This window comes from Poromitra crassiceps, assembly GCF_964638095.1.
Source record: "Poromitra crassiceps genome assembly, chromosome: 18".
Lineage (NCBI taxonomy): Eukaryota > Metazoa > Chordata > Actinopteri > Beryciformes > Melamphaidae > Poromitra > Poromitra crassiceps.
Genome location: NC_139636.1, coordinates 30,554,023 through 30,577,266, shown reverse-complemented (window position 1 = coordinate 30,577,266; position 23,244 = coordinate 30,554,023). Strand labels below are relative to the sequence as shown.

The window sequence follows — 23,244 nt, the reverse complement described above, 5'->3', positions numbered from 1 at the left end:
ATTCAAAACGGTGTCCCCCAGGGATCCATATTGAGTCCCATTTTATTTACTATTTATATAAATGTCTTGTGTCAAAATGCAAGTAACGCCAAATTTCATTTTTATGCGGATGGCACCGTTTTGCATTGTTCTGCTTTATCATTAGCAAGTGCCACAGAACATCTGCAATCTGCCTTTGATGTTATTCAGAATAATCTTCATCAATTGAGACTTGTGCTAAATTCTGACAAGACTAAAATGATGTGCTTTTCAAAATCAAAGAAGACAGAGGATGGCTGTCAGATTGTTACACTACATAAGAAAGTGATTGAACGAGTTTCTGTCTACAAATACCTGGGTTTTTACTTGGAAAAAAATGTGTCTTTTAAACACCATATTGAGTGTCTTACAAAGAAACTCTGGGTGAAACTGGGTTTCTTTTATAGAAACAAGGGTTGTTTCTCCTTTAGTGCGAGAAAAAGGCTTATACAGGCAACGTTTCTGTCGATACTGGACTATGGTGATATCTTATACATGCATGCAAATCTTTCTTCTCTGAAAATGCTGGATTCAGTGTATCATGCAGCATTCAGATTTGTAACAGACTCAGGTTTTCGTACTCATCACTGCATCTTATATGAGAGTGTTGGTTGGCCTTCTCTGCACAACCGTAGATTGGAACACTGGTATTGTTTTCTTTATAAGGCCATTCTGTGTGACTTGCCTCCTTACTTATGTTACCTCTTGATTCCTAAAATCACCACCAGGAGAAATCTCCGGTCCGATGGATAGATTTTGTACGTCATTCCTCGGACGAGGGCGGTTTTTGGTGAAAGTGCTTTTAAAGCATTTGCACCCTCGTCCTGGTGTCAATTACAGAGTGATTTTAAACTGGATTATCTACCAAGTATGGAGCAGTTTAAAACTAGAATTAAGGAGTATTTGAGTAGTGAATGCACATGTCCTAATACTGAACGGTGATGCTTATGATGTACTGGTGTGGCTTGCACTCAGTTCTGTAACTGGTTTTATGTTGTTTTTGTCTTTGCTTTTTTTTTTCTCTCACGTGTATTTTATGTGAAACTATTTGGTGCTCCTGTCCTGGCCAGGACCCCCTTGTAAAAGAGATTCTGAATCTCAATGGGTTTTTTTTTCTTTTCTTCCTGGTTAAATAAAGGTCACTAACTAACTAACTAACATTGTGAAGAGGTGAGGTGGTTCTTCTTCATGAATGAGGTTGGCAGATCATTCAACCATTTGAGACAAGGACAGGTGAAGTGGTGACCAGGTCACTGCAGGGGAGGCAGAGCGCCCGAGTGCAGGGCCAGAGACTAGGGGTGGACTAGGGGTGGACCATGGTGCAAAACCATCAATGTTAATTTAACTGTAAAAAGAGGTGTAGGAGCTGTAAGACTCCTGTGTTTTCTACACTTATTATTATTCACTGTCATGGTGGTGGGCGTGGTCACCATGGGCTGGGTGTGAGTGGTGATGATAATGATTGTCTTCACCTGTTCACCTGTTTGTGCATTGTCAGAGAGAGAGGGGGTGAGCTTGGGAGTGGATACTTTTCTTTGACCGCATTTATACACACAAAATCAGACTTGGTACCTGTACCATATGTATTTTTTCTGTGTGTTTTGAAGTAAACGATTCATGTTAAAACGCAGTTATTGGAGTGGAACTGAATTATTTTACTATGCGCGTCACAGTGTTTTCCTCTCATGTTTAGCCCCTCGCGGCTTTTTTGGACTGCCTACAGCCGCAATAAGAGGGTAAAGTCGAAGAAAGTGCTTTGGAGGTACAAACAGCCTCAGGAGGATGCTGCTATTTTATGAACATGACCCTTTCAAAACCTTGACCCAACACTGTGCAGCAATAAACAACAGCTAGTCAAAGATCTGGACGTGAGGAGTTTTCAGTTTATGATCAATTTAAAATGGATTTTAACAACAAAACTAAGTGTGTCTATTTTTCACATCTATCTGTTCAACGGATCAGCCTTCCTACTCTGTCTGCAACGTTGCCCGCGGAAGGGTTGATCACGCCCAATCTACTGCAATAGAGTTACTGCTACACCGCAGTATTGTAAGGCCCTTCGGTGCATGGAGGGTCTAAGGCCCTGTGTGGGTGACTCCAGGCCGGGCTCTTCCTACGTCTCACCAGACCCTCCCGGGGAAAAGGCAATCCTACCATGGGCAAAAAGGACACCTCAAGAAGGCCTCATTTACCTCAATAAACTCTCATGTAGTCAACTTCTCCTGGCATTTGGTCCATCTATTATTATGTTCATTGTTGGAGCCATCCATAACATCCATAACATCATATTTGTTTATTTGTTTATTTAAAAGGATCCCCATTAGCTGCCGCCAAGACGACCGCTAGTCTTCCTGGGGTCCAAACACAAACATTACACATCATATTACATTACAAGCAATAGTAAACTGTAGACAGTAAAGTGCAGTAGTAAAATAACATAGTAAGGATGATAAAAAATAGTAAAATGCAATACAGGAAAATCACAGAAAAACAGAGTAAAAGGCGGTACAAAAATAGGATAGAAAAACAACAATAGTTTGGTCAGCTAGTTATATAGCTGGCCTATCGCCCAGACATCAACTGATCTAAAAAGACACTGTGCTATTCAAAAACATGAAAGTCAAAGTTGTGTCAAAGTGGTATCACAATGTGTGTTTGCTGGTGTTTGTGAGTGTGTGTGTGTGTGTGTGTGTGTGTGTGTGTGTGTGTGTGTGTGTGTGTGTGTGTGTGTGTGTGTGTGTGTGTTTGCTGGTGTGTGTGAGTGCAGATGGGATCGTAACTTCCTTTTAAAACCAACCCTCCCATGGATGGAGGAAATATTTCCTGGTAGACAATTCCAGGTCATTATAGATCTGTATACAGTCTTCTTCATATAGTTGGTGTTGTGTCTAGGCAAAATCAACTGACCCCCTGCTCGCCCCTCTGGTGGAGTGTGTGCGAGTACTCGAGCTATAAATGATGCTGTTGAAAAGAAAACCAGGAGTTTGGGTATGAATAAGTATAACTGATGAATAACTCCGGAGTTTGCCAGGAGGTCATCACCCCTGTTTATCTGTCTGTCTGTTTGTTTGTCTGTCTGTCTGTCTGTTTGTCGGCAGGATATCCCAAAAGGTTCTGAACCGATTTGCACAGAAGTTTGTAGAAAAGTAGGTCATTGGTCTACTTAGAACTGCAATGGGCATCGCCGATCACAAAAACTAACTTGACTAACTTCCAAACGGATTCACAGAACATCACAAAACGTTGTAGAACGATTGGCAGAGGTATACACTCTACCGAGTACCCTAGTTGGTTCTGTGCTCTGCCAGCCGTATATATATATATATATATATATATATATATATATATATATATATATATACACATATACATACATATATACAGTATATATATATACATATACATACACATACATACATATATATATATGTATGTATGTATGTATGTATGTATGTATATATATATATATATATATATATATATACATACATACATATATACAGTATATATATTTACATACACATACATACATATATATATGTATGTATGTATGTATGTATGTATGTATGTATGTATATGTATGTATGTATGTATGTATGTATGTATGTATGTATATATATATATATATATATATATATATATATATATATATATATATATATATATATATATATATATAATATTTATATTTATATATATGTATAATTTGGACGGAGGGGGTTCAGTGCCTCTGAGCAAGGCACTGAACCCCCAACTGCTCCAGCCGAGCTGCTCACTGGCGGATGGTAGAAGACTGTGTTGAACTGGGCAGCGCCACAGTGAACATTATGCAACTGTGTGAATGTGAAGCAAGACTTTTCAGGAAAAGGGCACGGAGATCAATTGACTTTCCCTGGAGAAATAAAGGTGAATAAGAGATGTCGTACGAACGCAACGGCAAAAACATTCAACAACAAGGTTTACTTTTCACGATGGACATCTCAATGTCCCATCTCAATACCATGTAAGGCTCATTCAATATCAACAGATTAACCACCGAATGGAAAGGTACAACTTGTTATTTGGATCAGTCATCCTTTGCTCTTTAACCTCATGATGGGAACGTACCGTGTCAAATCAACCTACCTGATGCAATACTGATAAGAGGAGAAATCCAACAAACATCCACAGGTACACAGGTAGTGTGTGTGTGTGTGTGTGTGTGTGCGTGCGTGCGTGTGTGTGTGTGTGTGTGTACCTGTGATCCTCTAAATAAATAAATACCAAAACAAAACTTATGAAACTCTTTCGACAATGATGCAACACGGAATCCACTCGGGGAACTTTGTACCTCACGATGAAAGCAGCAGTGATTCACCGAGCCAAGTAGGGCCTAAACAGCTTCTCTTCACCTAACGGCGAGGCCTTTCACCGGCACGACTTAGTGTGTGTGTGAGGATCACGCTATTCCCCCCAGTTCCCCTCCCCCATGAACAGGTGCCCCGACTGAGCAGAGTGCCTCACCACACCCCACCGGCATTCCACCTGCAGACACGGCCAATTGTGCCTGTATGGATGATGGACGCCCAACCAAGCCGGAGGCAACACTGGGTCTCGAACCTGCGACCTTCGTGTTGGTAGGCATGGACACCCAAAATACTTTGTAATACCTTTGAAGGCCTTTTATTGACCATAAGGCCCCGCCCCCACGCCGCCATGATGACACCCTGTATAATGCAACTCTGTTTGATTAATTATCTACCTCAAGCAGAAGGCTTCACTAGGTCATTCTGTCCCTCGCTGTTAGCCATGGCACCTAGCCACATTATGCTACATAAACAACACGGCAAGCAACACCTTTTATACAGTCCTTTGTTTCATAACCCACAACATAGTAGTATCCATGATTATTGTAGAAAAATGAATGCGTGCTAGATCGTCTTTGTATGTGAGAAAACAAAAATACTTTAAATGATTTACACCCGAGGCTCTAGAGCCACATGCAGCTCCTTTATGGGTAATTATGGCTCTTTTAATTACGACTTAAAACTCTGTCTCTCTCTCTCTCTCTCTCTCTCTCTCTCTCTCTCTCTCTCTCTCTCTGTCTCTCTCTCTTCTCTCTCTCCTCTCTCTCTCTCTCTCTCTCTCTCTCTATATATATATATATAAGGTTTAGATTTTAGCGAGACAATCTAGCTATTGCATATTGCACACAAAGAAAAACTCCCAATAAAAACGTTAGTAATTAGTAAACCTTAGTAATTGGTTAGTAATTGGTAAACCATAGTACTGTAATTAGGTGTAATAGGTGAGCCAAATACATATTATCAGCAGGTGTAAAGCGCCTCACAAGACCATAAATGTGCAACTGCTGTGCATACAGCATTCTCTCGTCTTTCAACATCAAACTAAGATTCAAGCTAAGATTCAAGCTATGGGTTTTTGAAGGCTGATTCTATTTTTTTTAATGAAGCTGCATCGTTTGCATCGTAGGCTAACAAACATGATGTAAGGTTATACATTACAATATCCTTGATGACTTCATTGATTGGAGAATCTTGGCAAAATGCCAGAGTGTTAGAACATTGCGTCATCATGAAATGACGCTTACAATATAGGCTACTGTAGGAATAAACTCTAAGAGCCACAGTTCAGTTTCAGTGGAGTGCGGTCTAGAAGTTCCTTTCACTCTAGAGATGTGTGTTCTGGAACCTGCAAGGCGCCAATCAGGTGCCCACAGGCCACGTAAACTGAGTTTAGGATTCAAAACTTTAAACTCTTCAATGTGACAAATGTGATTTTCAATTTCAAATGTTGAAACGGATTACCGTAATTGTTCAGATGAACAGAGAAATCATTAAACGTGCACTTTGAAATGTATATGTGTTTTGCTATGACCACTTGGTAAAACATTATAATAATAATTGTGAGGAATCATTAACAGTCATCAGTGAACATAGCTGAGTCTCCTGTAGCCAATTAAATGCATACGATTCATTATTTAAAGGTAAACCGAGCATATTATTTTAATGTAAAGTGAGCAAGATGATACGAGTATAATTATGGGGAAGATGATATCAAACAGGTTGCCTCCACATTACTCTCTAGCCTTCAGCTCAGTCTCAAAAATGTTCGCTGAATCATTGCTTGTAAATCATAAAATTCTTCTACAAACACATGGAAGAATTTGGACAATCACTAGTTCAATCACATTTTGATTTAAGTTACACATAGTTATTGTACATCAGTGTTGGGGGTAACTTATTACAAAAGTAAATATTACTTTTAGCCATAAGGATTTGAGTAATATTATACCAGTTATTTTGTCAATTAACTCAAGTTGCAAATTGCATTTTATTAAATCAAAGCACATATTTAGAAAAGATACAATCATTTCCTAATCAAACTGTGTTTTTATGCAAATACCCACTACAGATGACAATAACAAAGGAAAAGAATTACATATAAAATTTTGGACGGTTTACACTGACTTCAAGGCGGTTGAAATTATTTTTCGGGATGGTTCCGATGTCATTCTGCTGCTGCTGTTGTTTTGGTAAAAGTAATGCAAAAGTAGTGTAACTAATAAGTAACGAGTTACTCTACACAGACAGTAATATTGTAAAGTAACTTATTACTTTCAAATTAAAGTAACTAGTAATATGTAGTATATTACATTTTGAAAGTAACTTGCCCAACACTGTTGTACATACATAGACAGACGTCATATTCAGATAACCTGTAGACTCAACCTGTAACCTGCAGCTCCTCTCTATCTCACACTGTGCCCTGTCACTGTGTCACTCTTCCCTCTACAGAGCCAGAATAACAGATAGGTTGAGTCTACAGAGTAGCCTTCAAGTGTGCGTCAAGACTGATGTCATCTGATGTGTGTCCTATAAGTATGTCTGACTTTCTGTTCAATGTATGTAAGCCTGTGTGTCCATTCATGAATATACAAGAGCACATCTCTTGGCCAAGATCTATGTTAATACATCATTTAAGACGACTTCTGATTCCTGGCTCCATCTTTTGATCACAAGTGGTTCACTGTTTACTAGGGCTGTGGCGATTCACTTATCTCCCGATTCGATACTATCACGATTCTTGGGTGCCGATTCGATTTATATTGCGATTCTTAAGTATTGCGATTCTACGATTATTGCGATTCGATATTACGATTTATTGCGATTTTTGTTTATTTTTTTCTTTATTTTTTCAGTTTGTTTGCTTTTTTACACTAGATTAGAACATGGGAAAAGTTGAATCATACACTAGAGACTGTATATTATATATCATGAGTAGCGCTGGGCGATATAGTTAAAAATAGGGGCGGACTGGGATCATAATTCAGGCCGGGCATTAGATACCAAGCAGGCCAGGCCGATATGGGCCGAATTATTACTTCAGACTAACTAATAAAGTAATAAAACCACTAGTAAACCAGTAGGCGGCGCCTGGCCTGCTGTTCAGTGAGTGGCCTGACTGCAAGCACCAAAAAAAAAAAAAAAAAAAAAAAAAAAATTTTTTTTTTTTTTTTTTTTTTTTTTGCGATTATCGATTCTGGAATAAAAGATCGATCCAAAAAATCGTGACATTAAAAATCGCGATACTTAGGTGAATCGATTTTTTCCCCCACCCCTACTGTTTACCTTTTGGCTGTCAAGTTCCATTCCTCAACAATAACTCTACTGTAGAGCAATGATTGTCAACCTGAGAATATTTCTATATAGTCAGATGTTATTTTCTCCAGAATTCCATGTATTGTAGGTAGAGATAACAGTGAAAATATGATCAGAATAGTCATTCTCCTACATTCTCTGATTATGTTAATTGTAATTAAATTGTAAATTAAATAATGGTGAAGTGTAACAATTCAAAGTCCCCCCCCCCCCCCCCCAAGGATTGCTGGTCACATGACACATTAGTTCCATCAGTCAAATGAGCACAATCATGTTTGTTATGCGCTCCCACTTATAGGTGTATTGAGTGTAACATCTCTCTGTCTGTCTCTGCCACCAGTTGCCTACCTGCTCATCAGCCTGGGTTCAGCTGCTTTCAGTTAGGCTGATTACTTCTAGCACTGATATACAGCAGCAGCTCGAGGCGTGCTCTCTCTCTCTTGCTCATTCTACTCCTGGTTCATGCTGGTGGCAGCAGCATTGGCCATCCCTGGGTTTGTTATGTTTATGGTTTCATTCCTTTGTATTTAATTTCTTTACTTTGGGGAAGGTGGGACGGTAGCCTAGTTTTCGCGGCTTTATTTCCTCAGTTTAGGTTTTGTTATGTCTTTGGTAGTTTAGGGTGGTGCCCGGTCCGACGACTGCAAGTTGGCCGGTGCGTGCCCACTCTTTTGTTCTGTTTAGCCGTCCCACCTGACCTGGTTGTTGTTTTAGGGTTTTGGGGGAAATTAAGAAAAAACTTTTTAGTTTCAAATAAATCAAACTTTTTTGTGCAAACGACTCCTTGTCTCCTATATGTTATTGGCTTCCATGACGAGTCTTTATGGTGGCCGTAATAATGTTCCATATCTCTGACAAGCATGTCCAGACTATATCATTCAAGGCCACATTTCCTACTGTTTAGTGTAAAAGCCCTACTGAACTTTACATTAGTCTGCTAATTTTAACCGCCAAACGCTGGCCTCTACTATTCCTGTGTAAACAGCTGTATGCATACAGTGCAGGGGGCACTGATGACCTAAGACAGTGTCTTTAGTCAGTCTTGCACATACGCCCCTCAATTACACAATTGACTTCCACTCAGGTCATTGGCTGACTGAGCAGAGAGGCACGGGATTGGCTGACTGAGGAGAGAGGCACGGGATTGGCCAGTGAAGACAGGTTGCAACTCGCAAACAGAAGTACTCTCTATACTATAGGTTTGCATCTAATGCAAATAGAAGCAGCCCATAAGGTACAGTAACAGGCAAGGAGAGAGAGGCCACCCATGTGCTGTACATGTACGTCATATCATGTGACATCACACGCTCCCAAGTCAACAAAGCCAATGCACCACCTCGTTTAACTCCACTCCATACACGCTGTTACTCCACCTTCACCATACACGCTACGCTGTTACTCCACCTTCACCATACACAATGTTACTCCACCTTCACCATACACGCTACGCTGTTACTCCACCTTCACCATACACGCTACGCTGTTACTCCACCTTCACCATACACGCTGTTACTCCACCTTCACCATACACGCTACGCTGTTACTCCACCTTTACCATACACGCTGTTACTCCACCTTCACCATACACGCTACGCTGTTACTCCACCTTCAAGAACAGCTGTTTTGAATTTGGTACTCTTTTCTGTCAGTGGCCTGGTTGCCAGCACCACTTTGACACAAACTACACTCTGAGAAAAGGAGTCTGTGCAGAAAATGGTTCTTTAGGTCAGTGGTTCTCAAGTGGGGGTCCGTGGACCACCAGGGGTCCGTGGCACTTTGCCAGGGGGTCCGCGAAAAGTTTTCAGGAAAATAAAAATAAACACTTTTTTTTACCTATCAATTTAAAAGTCAAGCACGTCACTGTGGAAACAATTAGCAAACTTGGTGTGCATATTTTTTTTTAGAAACACATAATACTCAGATGTATGATTGAATCGATCTATATAGCACTCTACTTTGCATAGTAAGTAGGCTACCAATATGGCCGCTATATCCCTTTTTTTTACCATACACTTTCAACCAGATTGAGTGTAGAGTTGTAAGAATAAGTTACCATCAACCTGGTGGAAACAAACAATCTACAGTATGTATCTTACAGATTTTATTGAAACAGTTAGACAAATAGAGTAGAACCCATTCCCATTGATACAGCTAACAGCCGTTTAAAAAAATATATATCAAAAATAATTGCAAAAGATTTAGCAAAATAGCTTTTGCACCTTTATTAAATTGCTGAATTGACCGTGTGCTCCAGATCCTTCTTTCGTCATTCACTTAAAGTCTCTGTTCTGAAGAGACACCGGTTGCAGGTTCGTCAGCTGAAGGTTCGTCAGCTGAAGCGCGGATTTTCGTCTGTTACAGCTAATAGCCAGTCTGTGCATCAATGCTCTCCATAAATGTGAAATGCTATCAATACTGACCAAAGGTGTTCAGAATTTGCGAGTGTCCATGGGTTGGGGGGGGGGGGGGGGGGGGTAAGTTAGATTCTTTGCATGTAAACTATTAATTAAAAAAAAAAAAAAATGTTTTTGAGAGTCGATACAGTACGCCAAAATATATCGCAATACTCAAGTGTAACCATCAATATTTTCTTACAACCATGTTTTCTTTCTTATGATTCAGAATCCCTCCAGTTACACAGTGTCTTTTTGATATATGGCTATGGGATGTAGTCAGGGTCTGAATCATCTGAGTCCTCACTGTCACTACTTGAAGAATCCTGACTAGAGTAAAGAGTGTTCAGATCAAATGAAGAATTCACAAGACCCCCTTCTTCCTCATTTGCCTCATCCTCATCCTCGTCATCGTCATCGCCTTCTTCCTCGACGGACTGCAGGAGCCTGGTTGAGGATCTCCTTTGGGCCAGTCTGCGACACTCCTGCTGGCTCAGTCGCGTGAGCCTCACGTACGGCTGCAGCAGCACCGCCTGGCTCTGCAAGGTCAACCTCAGCTGGGATCTGTGGGCTTCACTGGCCTCGGGCCTCTGGTGCAGGCAATCAGACCAGGAGATATAGGGAATGACAGTGGAGCAGGATAAGGTCTGGAATTGAGAGGGGGCAATGCTGTTGTCGAGTGCCTGAGCATGTGGGTGAGCAGTGGAAGGAGAAGCCTGTTTAGGATGCTCAGAGACGTTGGAATCATTGGGAAAGGTTGGAGGAGAGGTTTGAAGGTCTATCGGGGCCTTTCCAGACTGCTCTGCTAAAGGGATATGGCTGAATGGGGTCAGAGGCTGCACATGTTTGATGGCGTTAGCAGCTTGTCTGAACCTTCTTGAAAGCCTGGAGAAAGGTTGTCTAGTTGGAGGTAGGCAGCTGGTGGAGGCAGACGGATTCTGAGACAGGGTTTGACGTTGAAGATGCTGAGACACCGGGATGACGACGCACTTGGTCACGTCGGGCACGGCCACTGCTGGCAGATCAGAGAGGGTCAGTCTGCACGTTGTTGCCTTTGTGGGATTTGGTGGAGCCATTTGTGGTTGGGTGAAGGTGGCTTCTTTGTTCCTTGAGGTATGGCTGTATGGAGAGGCTAGTGCCGGAGTTTGAGATGTAGAGGTAGCTTGCTCGTTGCTAAATCTTGTGAAAGGAGTTGGGCAAACTTGCTGGGATTGAAACACAAGAGTGTTTCCTTTTACAGAGATATTTTTCAGTTGGACCACTGCTAAGGACAGCGCAGCCACCGCAGAATCTCTGGAGGAGGAGGAGGAGAGCTGAGGTGGAGGCTCTGATTGACTGTTGGTTGCTGGCCCAGAATCCAGCTTCTCCACGGGGCTTGCTTCATGTTCAGATACCTGCATGCCTGCTGCCTGAGGAGGGGAGGAGCTCTGTGAAGGTGGATGCTGCTGCACAGGGGGACAGGGGATGAGGAGGGAGGGGGTGAGGTCCTGCGATGAGGAGGTGGATGAGGATGACTGGAAGAGGACAGGGGATGAGGTGAGATCGGCTTGAGCCAGCAGCTCTTCTGAGCACTCGTCGGGACACTCCCGCAGGATGCTCCTCACCCATCGCTGGTGTCTGGAGCAGAACTGAGGAGGGGAGGCAGCGTCCCCAACGGATCCACTGCTCCTCCGACTGTTCTCCTTTTCCTTGTTATTGTTCTCCTGTTCCCCCTCTTTCCTCTCCTCTTCTGACACATGTCCTTCTGCTTCGTCCTGTGTCCTGGCTACATGTTTCTCTTCCCCATCATCATTGTCCTCACGCACCTCCAGTGCACCGCAATTACATTCGTCCTCTCTATCCTCCACCTCCTTCTCTTCTGTTCGTTGATGACCCCCAACCTCAGAGTCATCCTCATCCTCCAGCAGAAGAGGGCTGTCCTGGGCCACCTCGTCTCCTCTACTGGTGACCTCTAGCTGCGATGCTATGGCAGCTTTTCCTTCTGCTGGCATGAAAATAGTGTTGGAAGAGCTGGCATACCCAGCAGCCTTTGAGGGATGAGCATCGTCCATCTCTGCTCCCTGCTCTGCTTTCTGGGAAACCCTGATTGGACGACAGGATGCAAGATCTAAAGGGATGGAAAGGCAGAGCAGATTAATAACAAATGACTGGATCTGAAATGCATTGCTGGCTAATTAGGCTTGGGCGGTATTAAGTATTACCGTATACCGGGGTATTTAGAAATAGCGACGGTTCCCTGCCTACCGACACAAGGGTCGCAGGTTCACGCCCCCGTCCAAGATAATAAAAGATCTTTCAGAAGAAAATATCAGTTCCCCTCTTGGATGTGGACATTCCAACATGTCAACGTTTTAGCAAAGAGATGTCACAACATTATTGATTCCAACATGCTCTGAAGAGAAGTGATTCTTACCACACTGCAGCAGTCGCTTGAGAGATGTTGCTATGGTGCTGGAGTCACAAGTCATCACCTCCAACAGTGTCTTCTCCTCTTCGGTCAAAGGATGCTTTTTCTTCAATAGCTAGTTCACACATATTCATATGGTAAACCATGTCAATATGTTATCATGATGTTATAGGCATTTAAACTGTCAGCATTTCTTCAGTCATTCCTTTTTTCTCTTACGGACCGACTTAAGTACAATACTACAATATATACTGATCAGTGTTCATTTTAACAACAGTTTAGTTTCATTGAACCTATACATTTTGTGTATATTCCCATATGAAGAAATCATTTACAAAACACTATTCATCTTTGGAGGTTTATTCATTATTCAAACACTCTAAAATATGGAGATTTTCAGCCAACATCTAACATTACCTACAGGGAGGAAGTGGGCTCTGTGTTGTTTGTTTGTTTCAATTTTTGTCCCACCAATTGTGATGTCACTGATGAATGACGTCACAATGTCTACGACATAATCAGTGATGTCACTTGAACACTCGATGATGTCATCAGTGATGGTGATGGATCAATTGTGATGTCACTGATGATGTCACAATGTCTGGTCACCCAAGCAAATTGAGATGTCATCAGTGAGTGATGTCATCAGTGATGCAAAGTTGTGCAAAGGTGCGCTGTGCATGCCAATAAAGCAGGCAGGGCCAAGCAGCAGCCGAGCTAGAGGCGAGCTGCAGGGTGGGCCACCCCGCGCAGCGGGCGGGCCACCCCGCGCAGCGGACGGGCCACCCCGCGCAGCGGGTGAGCCTAGGAATCGAGCGCACGTAGTGTGCGAGATGCCTAGTCCTTAAAAAGTTAAATTTAAATTAAATTATTAAATGAGAGATGAAACAGTATGAAAATTTCATACCACGATTATAGTGACCAAAATTTCACGGTTATCAGTATTATTGCAGTATTGTTCTGTGGAAAATGTTCAAAAAGTAATGATACACTCACTGAAATCATTTCACCAAGTTTTATATTGAAAACTCAGGCCCAAAAAGTACTGATACACCCACTGAAATCATTTCAACAAGTTTTATATCGAAAACTCGAGACTGTTGCTAACTTTGGTTGATGATGAACAGTATTTACCGTGTTTTCCAAAGCGCTGTAATCACAGTGACACAGTTTTAATGATAATTCAAATTTGAAATGGTGCTACTAACCATCAGGATTTCTTTTCACAGTTGATCATTAAAGCGGTGATCAGTGTATATATCGATATCTCAGTGTTGTCAGGCATTGAATCAAAAGTTGACACAATAACTTTCAAGGTCCAAACAATACCTACAATAATCCACTACAAAGCCAGTTTTTGGGTTATACTCTTTCAACAGGGGGCGCTATACTGCAGGTGCAGATCAAACGCACATTACCATCAAATCCACACACCTTATCAACGTAGGTATCTCTTGGTAGCAGACTCTCCAGTTCACGTAGGTAGTGTAGCAGCCTGTCCTCTAGTTTCTGGGCATAATGTTCACCATACTGCTTCTCCATCTGATTCTGAAAGAAAGACAACATTGAGCAGGTTAAACATAAAAGTGCTCAGCCTTCTAAATTCAAGTGAATTTCTGTTGCTGTTTCCATCATCTCAGACAGCTCCATCAATATTGAGGAGAAATATCCAAAGCAAAGGTCCTGATATGTAACTGATATGTAACGTCATCAAGAAACAAAGCCTGGAGCAGTAGCATAGTGTGCTGGAAGACCGTGTTTATGGAATCACTGATTGTTTTATTGTGCTTTTACAATCAAATACACTTGATTATTTCATCATTCCAGTACAAGTTGTGAACCAGACAATTGCTGTATTTAAGACAAGTTGACAATGTTGCTCTCCCAATGGATCAGCAGTAGGATTTAGGGCTGGGTTAAAAAAATCGATATATCGATATGGAATTGATATTCATGTGAAGGAACAAGTATCGATACATAAATCCTAGTATCGATCTTTTCAAATGCATTTTTTTTTTTTTTTATAAACAGGCTATAATATTATAGGCTGTGTGTGGTAGTTAAAACATAGTTTCAAGTTGACGTTTATTTATGTTTGTAGTTGAAACAAAAACATAAATACTGTAGGCTACATGTGCATTGTGCATGCACCATGAGCCAGATGTACAGACCTCAAATCTGTTTGCACTATAATGTTTGTGAACTGGAAATGTTCATGAGCTGTATTTTATTTTATTTTATTTTATTTTATTTACAAAGCATTTATACTTTATGAAACACTGTTTACAACATGCTGCTGTTCAATGATTCTGTTGTATAGTGGAAATCTAAATTTGTTTGGCTTCTCACAGAAGACTGTAAAGAAAGAGACAAAAGACTGTAAAGAAAGATAAGATGTTGAATGACTATGTTGGTCATGTTTAAATAAAAAATAATTACATGATGTAACTGCTTGCTTTATGGTCAATTCTTAATGTAAATATTAATATTTTTTAATAATGCACCAGGTTAGAGGGTTCCTTGTACGATTGACATCATTAGTTCTTTGGGAATCTCTTCCATTATCAAAGCAAAACTGGTATTGTAACTAAAATATCGATATCGAATTGTATCGTATTGGAAATCGTATCGACTTGGGACCTTGTGTATCGGAATCGTATCGTATCGGGATGTCAGTGGCGATACCCAGCCCTAGTAGGATTTCTCTCTCAATGACCATATCAAGTCTTCACTGTCTAGCTTTGGGATTCACAATTCAACACCAAAACTCGGAAGATACCAACACAGTAACAACATCCAGGTCCAGTCCCTTATCATCTCCCGCCTGGACTACTGCAACGTGCTTCTCACATTCCACTGCTTCAGCTCATTCAGAACGCTGCAGCCCGTCTGGTATTCAACCAACCCAAATTCTCTCACGTCACTCCCCTCTTCCGGGACCTTCACTGGCTTCCCATCTCGGCACGCATCAAATTCAAGACACTGGTTCTGGCCTACAGGGCAGTACACCAGACAACTCCTCTGTACCTACAATCTATGGTCAGGCTCCAAACCTCTCACCGCTGCCTCCTCCGCTACGTGGGCTCAAAAGTCGCTCATCCCGATCGCGACTCTTCTCGTCTCTGGCTCCACAATGGTGGAACGAGCTCCCCCCTTCGGTCAGGACGGCCGAATCACTGCCCAACTTTCAGCGAAGACTAAAAACACACCTTTTCAGGCTCCACCTGGGCCCATCTTGAAATAATATCTCTCTCTCTCTCTCTGTCAAAAAATACCACTATTCCTTCAGAAGTTGTGGCTGTCATAGATTGTGTTGCATAGTTGATTTCTCTATTGTTGACAAAAATGTTATTGTAAGTCGCTTTGGATGAAAATGTCTGCTAAATGATGTAATGTAATGTAACGTAATGTGACGTAAAACTTAACGTAACGTAAAATCTGTGGTTGAATTTGTCTCCAGAAAAAAGGTGTCATCACTCACTCACTGCTCAAATGCAATTACCGAATTGTAATAAGTTGAATACCTCTTTGTATGAAACTACTTTTGTCCGATTACATTCCGGTACCTATAAAACATCTAGGGACATTTTTCTAACATGTTCCCCCATGAAGTTGCCCAGAAAAGACAACAGCACAAAGCAAGTATTACATGTAGTCCTCATGACATCACTTGTTTTGAAGGCAAACACTGTTTTAGGCAAATGCAGACGCCTCTGAATTTGTATCTAATGTTAAAGGATTAGATTCAATTGTGGAAGTGTGGGTGTGTAGTGCACCCTGCTGGATAGAGAAGGAAAGACCATTTGGTATTCAACACAATGGGAGACTACATGTGACAAACGTATCTGAAATTCAGGTAGTTGCCCTGTCTTAAACCTGGATCCACCCAGAAAACAGAGCCCACTACTTTCTCCCACACACACACACACACACACACACACACACACACACACACACACACACGCACACGCACAGCCCCTTGTAATACACCTTGACTACTGCAACTCCTTGGCAGGTCTCTTTTTTTTAAAGAGAGAGAAAGAAGTTAGATCAAGAAGGGCCCAGATGGAGCCTGAAAAAGTGAGTCTTTAGTCTTTTCTGAAAGACCGGCAGTGATTCGGCCGTCCTGACCGAAGGTGGAAGCTCGTTCCACCATTGAGGTGCCAGGGACGAGAAGAGTCGTGAATGGGATGAGCGACTTTTGAGCCCCCGTAGTGAAGGAGGGGCGAGGCGTCCTGTGCTGGTGGAGGAGCGGACGGTGAGAGATTTGGAGCCTGACCATAGATTGTAAGTACCGAGGGGCTGTCTGGTGTACTGCCCTGTAGGCCAGAACCAGTGTTCTGAATTGAATGCGTACCGAGATGGGAAGCCAGTGAAGGTCCCGGAAGAGGGGAGTGACATGAGAGAATTTGGGTTGGTTGAATACCAGACAGGCTGCAGCGTTCTGAATGAGCTGAAGCGGTCGGATGGCTACAGCAGGTAGCCCAGCCAGAAGAACATTGCAGTAGTCCAGGCTAGGGATGGGAATTGATAAGATTTTAGCGATTCCGATTCCATTTTCGATTCTGCTTATCGATCCGATTCCTTATCGATTCTCTTATCGATTCTCATTGGGCAAGGGAAAAAAAAAGAGTACAAACGGGTTTATTAACATTAATTTTCTTTTATATTATTATCATTATAATTATGTATTCTTATTCAGCTCTGAGATCAGATTGCTCTTTTCTTATTCAGCTCTGAGATCAGATTGCTCTTTTCAATCCCATACCAAGCAGGGATCAGTGTCTGTTAAACTGGCTTTGTTTGGGGGTTTGTATTTTGGGTTGAGCATCTTTGTCATCTGCCTATATTAAATATATAGTGGGAATGAATGAAACAGAACTAGTGGTTAGAATGACAACATGCAACTTTGACATTTTACTTTAGCTGGCATGTCAGACAAACTAGTCACTGCTCGGTGACATTCGTTTACCCTCGCCTCGGTCATTTTACTCTTCCCTGCCTGGGTGAATGGGGCTAGAAGTGCGCAGCACAAGAAGTACTTTGCTGCAGCCTCTGAACCAGTCTGAATCTGAACGTCATCATCCTCTAAATTAAATGGATGGAAATGGAGTATTGGTGAAATCTGGTTTACGCAATGAAACAAATGGCACAAACAATAAACACACAATAGACAGGGTCTGGAGGAGCGCTAACGTTAGCCGCGCTGCTGTTAGCCACGTTATCGTCACTCCGTAGCACATCAGAAACGTGACATTCCTCCAAAATGATTGCATGCTGTGTGGACAAATGCTTCTGCATATTGCTAGTATTTCCCCCCTTTGACGAAATAGAGGTTTTGCAAGCATTGCAAGTGGCACTGTGGTCATCGTTTTGCTTCTGCCTAGACGGTGGCTAGACCGGTGGCTGCGGTCTAAACAAAACAAGGCTGCGTTGCGTGCGTGTCGCAGCGTGTGACGTCATCGCGCATGGAATCGATAGTGGAATTGTTAAGGATTTTGGCTAACGATTCCAAGGAATTGATTCACTGGGACCCGGTTCTCAACAAGAACCGGTTCTCGATTCCCATCCCTAGTCCAGGCGAGAGATGACAAGTGCCTGGACCAGGAGTTGTGTCGCTTGCCTTGTGAGAAACAGACGGATTTTGCGGATGCACCACTGGCTCCCAGTCACTGCCCACAGCAAGTTCAAGTCCTTGATGCTCACCTACAAAGCAGCAACCAAAACAACTCCGACCTGCCTGAAATCCCTGATTCAGGTCTACGCTCCCTCCCGCCCACTACGCTCTGCCTGGTGCTGCCGCCACAACAAGGCCCTAAGTCGCTATCCAGACTCTTCTCTTCTGTGGTTCCTCAGTGGTGGAACGTGTTACTAAACTCAATTCCATCTGCAGAGTCCCTCTCTATCTTTAAGAAAAGCCTAAAGACAGTGAACATCTTAGATAGTGAACATCTTCTCACCCGATGGAGTGTGTAACAACAAATAAATAAATACAAAATGTATCTGCTGCTGCACTCCATGCACTGCCTCGTAGCACCTAGTATATCCTGTTGGAGCAGAGCGTAGCTTCATGGAACTTACTCTCATTGTTCTCTCCTGACTAGACTCCTTGCTTGTGTTGTATTAAATCTCATATGTGCATCGCTTTAGTGTGTCTGCAAAATGGGAAATTGTATACAGTATATCAAAGCTTACGATTTGTACTGAAATGACTTAGCAGGATGTAGAGCTCACATCCACTGACTTGATTTGAGTAGTGCTGATGTACATGACAGTGAGGAGCATTACACAAACCTTCATGTAACCGTCCAGCTTGTCCTTGTCTGTAGCAAGTGTTTGTGCCAGAGCCTTGAAGTCTTGATGGTTCTTCCTCATGAGGAACATCTCATGATGGCTCTGAAGAACACAAGAAAGGAGGAAAAGGCACAGTTGACTCTGTTGATTCTTTTAAGAGGAGCGATTCCTAGGCTTTGTCGTGGCCTCGCCCGCCCTGCAGCTCACCCACTGCGCGTCCCATACGCAGTTGCCTGCTCTATGACATCACTGATGACATCATCATGGACGACATCACTGATGACATCATCACTGATGACGTCATCACTGAACTTATATAGCCTCCGCCAGGATGGACAGTAAAAGCACTCGCCTACCAGAGACCTGGGTTCAATTCCCGGCAGCGGTACTTCCGACTTGGTCAGACGTTCCTACAGATTAGCTAGCCCTGGTCTATCACAGTAGTGACGTTCCTACAGATTAGCTAGCCCTGGTCTATCACAGTAGTGACGTTCCTACAGATTAGCTAGCCCTGGTCTATCACAGTAGAGACGTTCCTACAGATTAGCTAGCCCTGGTCTATCACAGTAGTGACGTTCCTACAGATTAGCTAGCCCTGGTCTATCACAGTAGTGACGTTCCTACAGATTAGCTAGCCCTGGTCTATCACAGTAGTGACGTTCCTACAGATTAGCTAGCCCTGGTCTATCACAGTAGTTAGCTAGCCCTGGTCTATCACAGTAGTTAGAACAGATTAGCTAGCCCTGGTCTATCACAGTAGTTAGAAAAAACATACTCACACATTGATCTTGGTATTGAGGTAGCTTACTGGGGAAAAACTGGAGGGTTTTAACCGCAGTGTCGACGATGCCTTGGCCCTCCCTGAGCATCCACATGATTACCTGCAGGGGGAGTTAAGAAGAAAGGGAGGCGTGTTTCATATATATCTATCTATATATCTATATCTATATCTATATATATAATAATGTGTTTCCTCATTATTGAAAGCTGAAAATGAAAATGTACAAATTTCCAAAAATGTAATGAATGAATGATAGGGCTGGGTATCAGTACTACCGAAATAACCCAGTTAGTCCCAAGTAGTACCAAAACTTCTCCAGTCAAACGATACCTGCATTGGATCCTTTTTGTACACAGATCTAGAGAAAAATGACTATTTGTATGGTTTTGCTTGCAGCCAATCACCACAAGCTTGTTATGCTTCTAACTCTGTAGCAAACAGATTCCTTGCAAATGAAAAGTGCACTACAAATAAAATGAATTATTATTATTATTACAAGCATTCTTTGATTTAATGTGCTAAGGGATTGTCCCACTACCGCAGCAGCTACAACCCATACTGTCTGTGGTGGTGAAGTGGAGCGCGGTGTATGGAGTTGACAGTTCAGCCAAGAAGCCACAAAAAAATAGTTTTTGAATTCATACTCTATTGGTATCGGTATCACTTTACGGGTACTGGTATTGGTACTGGTATCGTAATTTTTAGCTGCAACCAGCACCTCTATAAGTCGGTCACTGTGTCACTCTGTCACTCTGTCACTCTGTCACTCTGTCAGTCTGTCACTCTGTCACTCTGTCACTCTGTCACTCTGTCAGTCTGTCACTCTGTCACTCTGTCACTCTGTCACTCTGTCACTCTGTCGGGTCGGTCGGTCCACAAAAAGTTCACCACCCTTTAGCGGGCACAGTTTTCACCCTAGGAGGCTGACATTTGGCATGGAGGTCAAGTGTGTGTGAAGGTGTGTGTTTGTGTTCATGCCAATTGGCTAAAAGGGGACAGTGGGGTGTGTGTGTGTGTGTGTGTGTGTGTGTGTGGGGGGCCATTTTGAAATGTAGGGTGGCAGAGGCAGAGTAGGGTGGGCTGCTCCGGCCATCCTGCGTTTCAGAAATGTGCATGTGTGGTCGCAGCTATTTGTTGAAACAATACCCAGCCCTCATGAAGGAACAACACCTTCCACTTCCATACATACCATGGTCTTGAGGCCAAACATGATCTTCATGTGTTTGATGGGAGCCACCAGCCCAGGCAGGAGTCTGTATGTGGCTTCCAGAAAGGCCATCACCCTCTCAAAGCGTCCCATGTCCCTGTTCTTCACGATGGAACATGCCTGGGCGGACGCCACTCGCAGCCTCCACGAGTCTTTCAGCGTGAGGGGCTCCAGGTCAACTTCTAGCCAAAGGCAAGGCTCCACAACTGAGACAGAAGGAACATTTAAAAGAAATCACCAAACCAATCCCATTGCTCCCTACTCTTTTAATTGGATTGCAGTTGTCAATTTGAAATGTGATATCAGCTGTTTTATCTAATGCTTCTCTTTAATCCAAAACAAATGTGAAGTGACTTGTGGGCTCTATTGGTTGGTTGGTAATTGTTGGTATGGACTGCTGTCATACAGAATGGTGATATCAAATATATATATAGTGTTACAGTTGCCCCCTTCTCACATGGATATGATCACTTCTATTTGCTATGGCTGGTTTATCCTTTGAGGTGTTGGTTTGCTTGTGTGTAATGAAAATGGCGCCTTTTTGACCATACGGGGCTGCCATAGGCACGCACACTTAAAATGAATGCCAGGAGTTCAGTCTGGTCCACACAGCTTGTTGATAATCTATACTAGTTTATGTCTGGTTTTGCTTTGTTTTGTCACTTTTGTTCTGTCCCACTTATGGGACTATCTCAATTGTTTTATGATGGTAATACCTGCCATGCACATAATAAATATGAATGCAATACCGGTAGTTCAGTTGCAAGTATAATAGTCTGCTAATTTGATTTGGGCAACACCCTGCAGAAATAAATTAAGTCTTATGAAAATGTAATACTCGTCATTGCCCAAACTTCATCATTCATCATCAATGGTGGAATGTAACTAAGTGCATTTACTGAAGTACGTTATACCTGCGACCTGCATACAATTTTGAGGTAGGCTACTTGTACTTTACGTTAGTATTCCCATTCCATATGCTACTTTATACTTCTACTCCAGTACATTTCAGAGGGAAATATTGTACTTTTTACTCCACTACATTAACATGTATTTGGCAGCTGCAGATTTAGATTATTAATACCAATTATAAATCTACTAATACATGATAGTACATTTATAAGCTACCCAGCAGTATAAAGTAATTAAAATTAGCTCCACCCATACCATCTGCAACATTCAAGTGATAAACACATTCATATGCATAAATATTAACCTGGTTATCAATAATTATAGTCCAATAACATTATATGGTATAACTTAATGTGTTCAATTCTGAAATGGGCCATTCAGGATAATGGCTACTTTTACTTTTGCTACATTAACTATATTTGAGCACTTTTGTACTTTGACATAAGTCATTTTGAATGCAGGACTTTACTTGTTGTAACAAAGTATTTTTTACATGATTGTATATCAATACTTGTTTTTAAGTCAGAGATCTGAATACTTCTACCATCACTGTTCATCATCATCAACATTTCAAAGCGTGTTTTCAAACCTGCTTGTATATCCATCATGTTGTGGGCCCAGGCATACTCTATGATCCACAGCGGCAGCTTGGGGATGCTCTGTAATAAAGGTGTAATAACGTCAGGCTGCTCTCTTCCTTCCATCAGAACACAGTGAGGCGCTCAGCTGACTGACACGGTTTGACAGAGAACACCGCGGTTCTTTGGTATCGATCGGACTACCTGATTTGACCTTTATGTACACCCCCAATTCATTCATGATACAGACCCGGCTGGACATGTACAGGCAAGTTGCGGCTGTGACGTAGTGAACAGTCAGTTGTGATTGCTGTTCACAGGCAGTGTTGTTGCGCAGGCTACTTGGAAAATGTACTAAGCTACCAGCTATACTCTACATTAAAATATAGCGTCACTACTTTGAAGCTGTCCCCAGAGAAATGTAGCAAGCTAAGCTACAGGCTAGCTACATGCCAAAATAAAAGTAGCTTGCTACTGTACACCAAAGACAACCTTTTTCTTTTTCTTTTTTGCTAAATCATTTTGATCTCGGTGATCAAGAAAAGGGAATTCCAGCACATCTGGAATAGGCCTACGGTTGATCTGGGACAACATACTGTTACTGTAGTAGATGATAAAACTACATTGAAGCTATCCCCCGAGAAATGTAAGTTACCGTTACCACCACCCACGCGAATGAGAAATAGTATTTAAGCTAGTAGCTTCATGAGTAGCTTCGCTACACTGCCCAACACTGTGAACACTCACCGTTTTGTGAACACTCACCGTTTTGTGAGTGTTCACAGGCCGCTACGGTTTCAAAACGCTGCAAAGTACTTCTTTCTTCTTCTACTAATGTTTTATGGCGGTTGGCAAACAACTTATGGTGCATTACCGCCACCTCCTGAAATGGAGTGTGTGGGTCAGAATGGACTTCTAAAATACTTCTGTAGTGGGCTTTGTCAAATTAGAAGCTTACAAAGAACAACGACTGCACGGCCATGCTCTGTCGAC

General features: G+C 42.2%; 1 protein-coding gene across 1 annotated transcript; it reads right to left on the bottom strand.

The window, feature by feature from the left end:
* Positions 1–9,907: 9,907 nt before the first annotated feature.
* On the bottom strand, positions 9,908–20,871 carry LOC310792536 (uncharacterized protein). Its single transcript, XM_083654224.1, has 6 exons — positions 20,744–20,871; positions 19,553–19,654; positions 18,774–18,875; positions 13,914–14,027; positions 12,486–12,594; positions 9,908–12,179 (listed from the first exon to the last, which is right to left on the bottom strand). The coding sequence occupies exons 1-6, from the start codon at positions 20,852–20,854 to the stop codon at positions 10,339–10,341; spliced, it is 2,379 nt and encodes a 792-aa protein (XP_083510350.1). The 5' UTR covers positions 20,855–20,871; the 3' UTR covers positions 9,908–10,338.
* Between the last annotated feature and the right edge of the window lie 2,373 nt (positions 20,872–23,244).

Bases quoted from the DNA above. Each gene is read 5' to 3' on its own strand.
- LOC310792536 (XM_083654224.1), bottom strand. From the start codon at position 20,854: ATGGGACGCTTTGAGAGGGTGATGGCCTTTCTGGAAGCCACATACAGA. The intron at 12,595-13,913 runs GTGTGTGGATTT...TGTGTGAACTAG, and splicing joins GAGATACCTACGTTGATAAG to CTATTGAAGAAAAAGCATCC. The intron at 12,180-12,485 runs GTAAGAATCACT...CCATCCCTTTAG, and splicing joins CAAGCGACTGCTGCAGTGTG to ATCTTGCATCCTGTCGTCCA.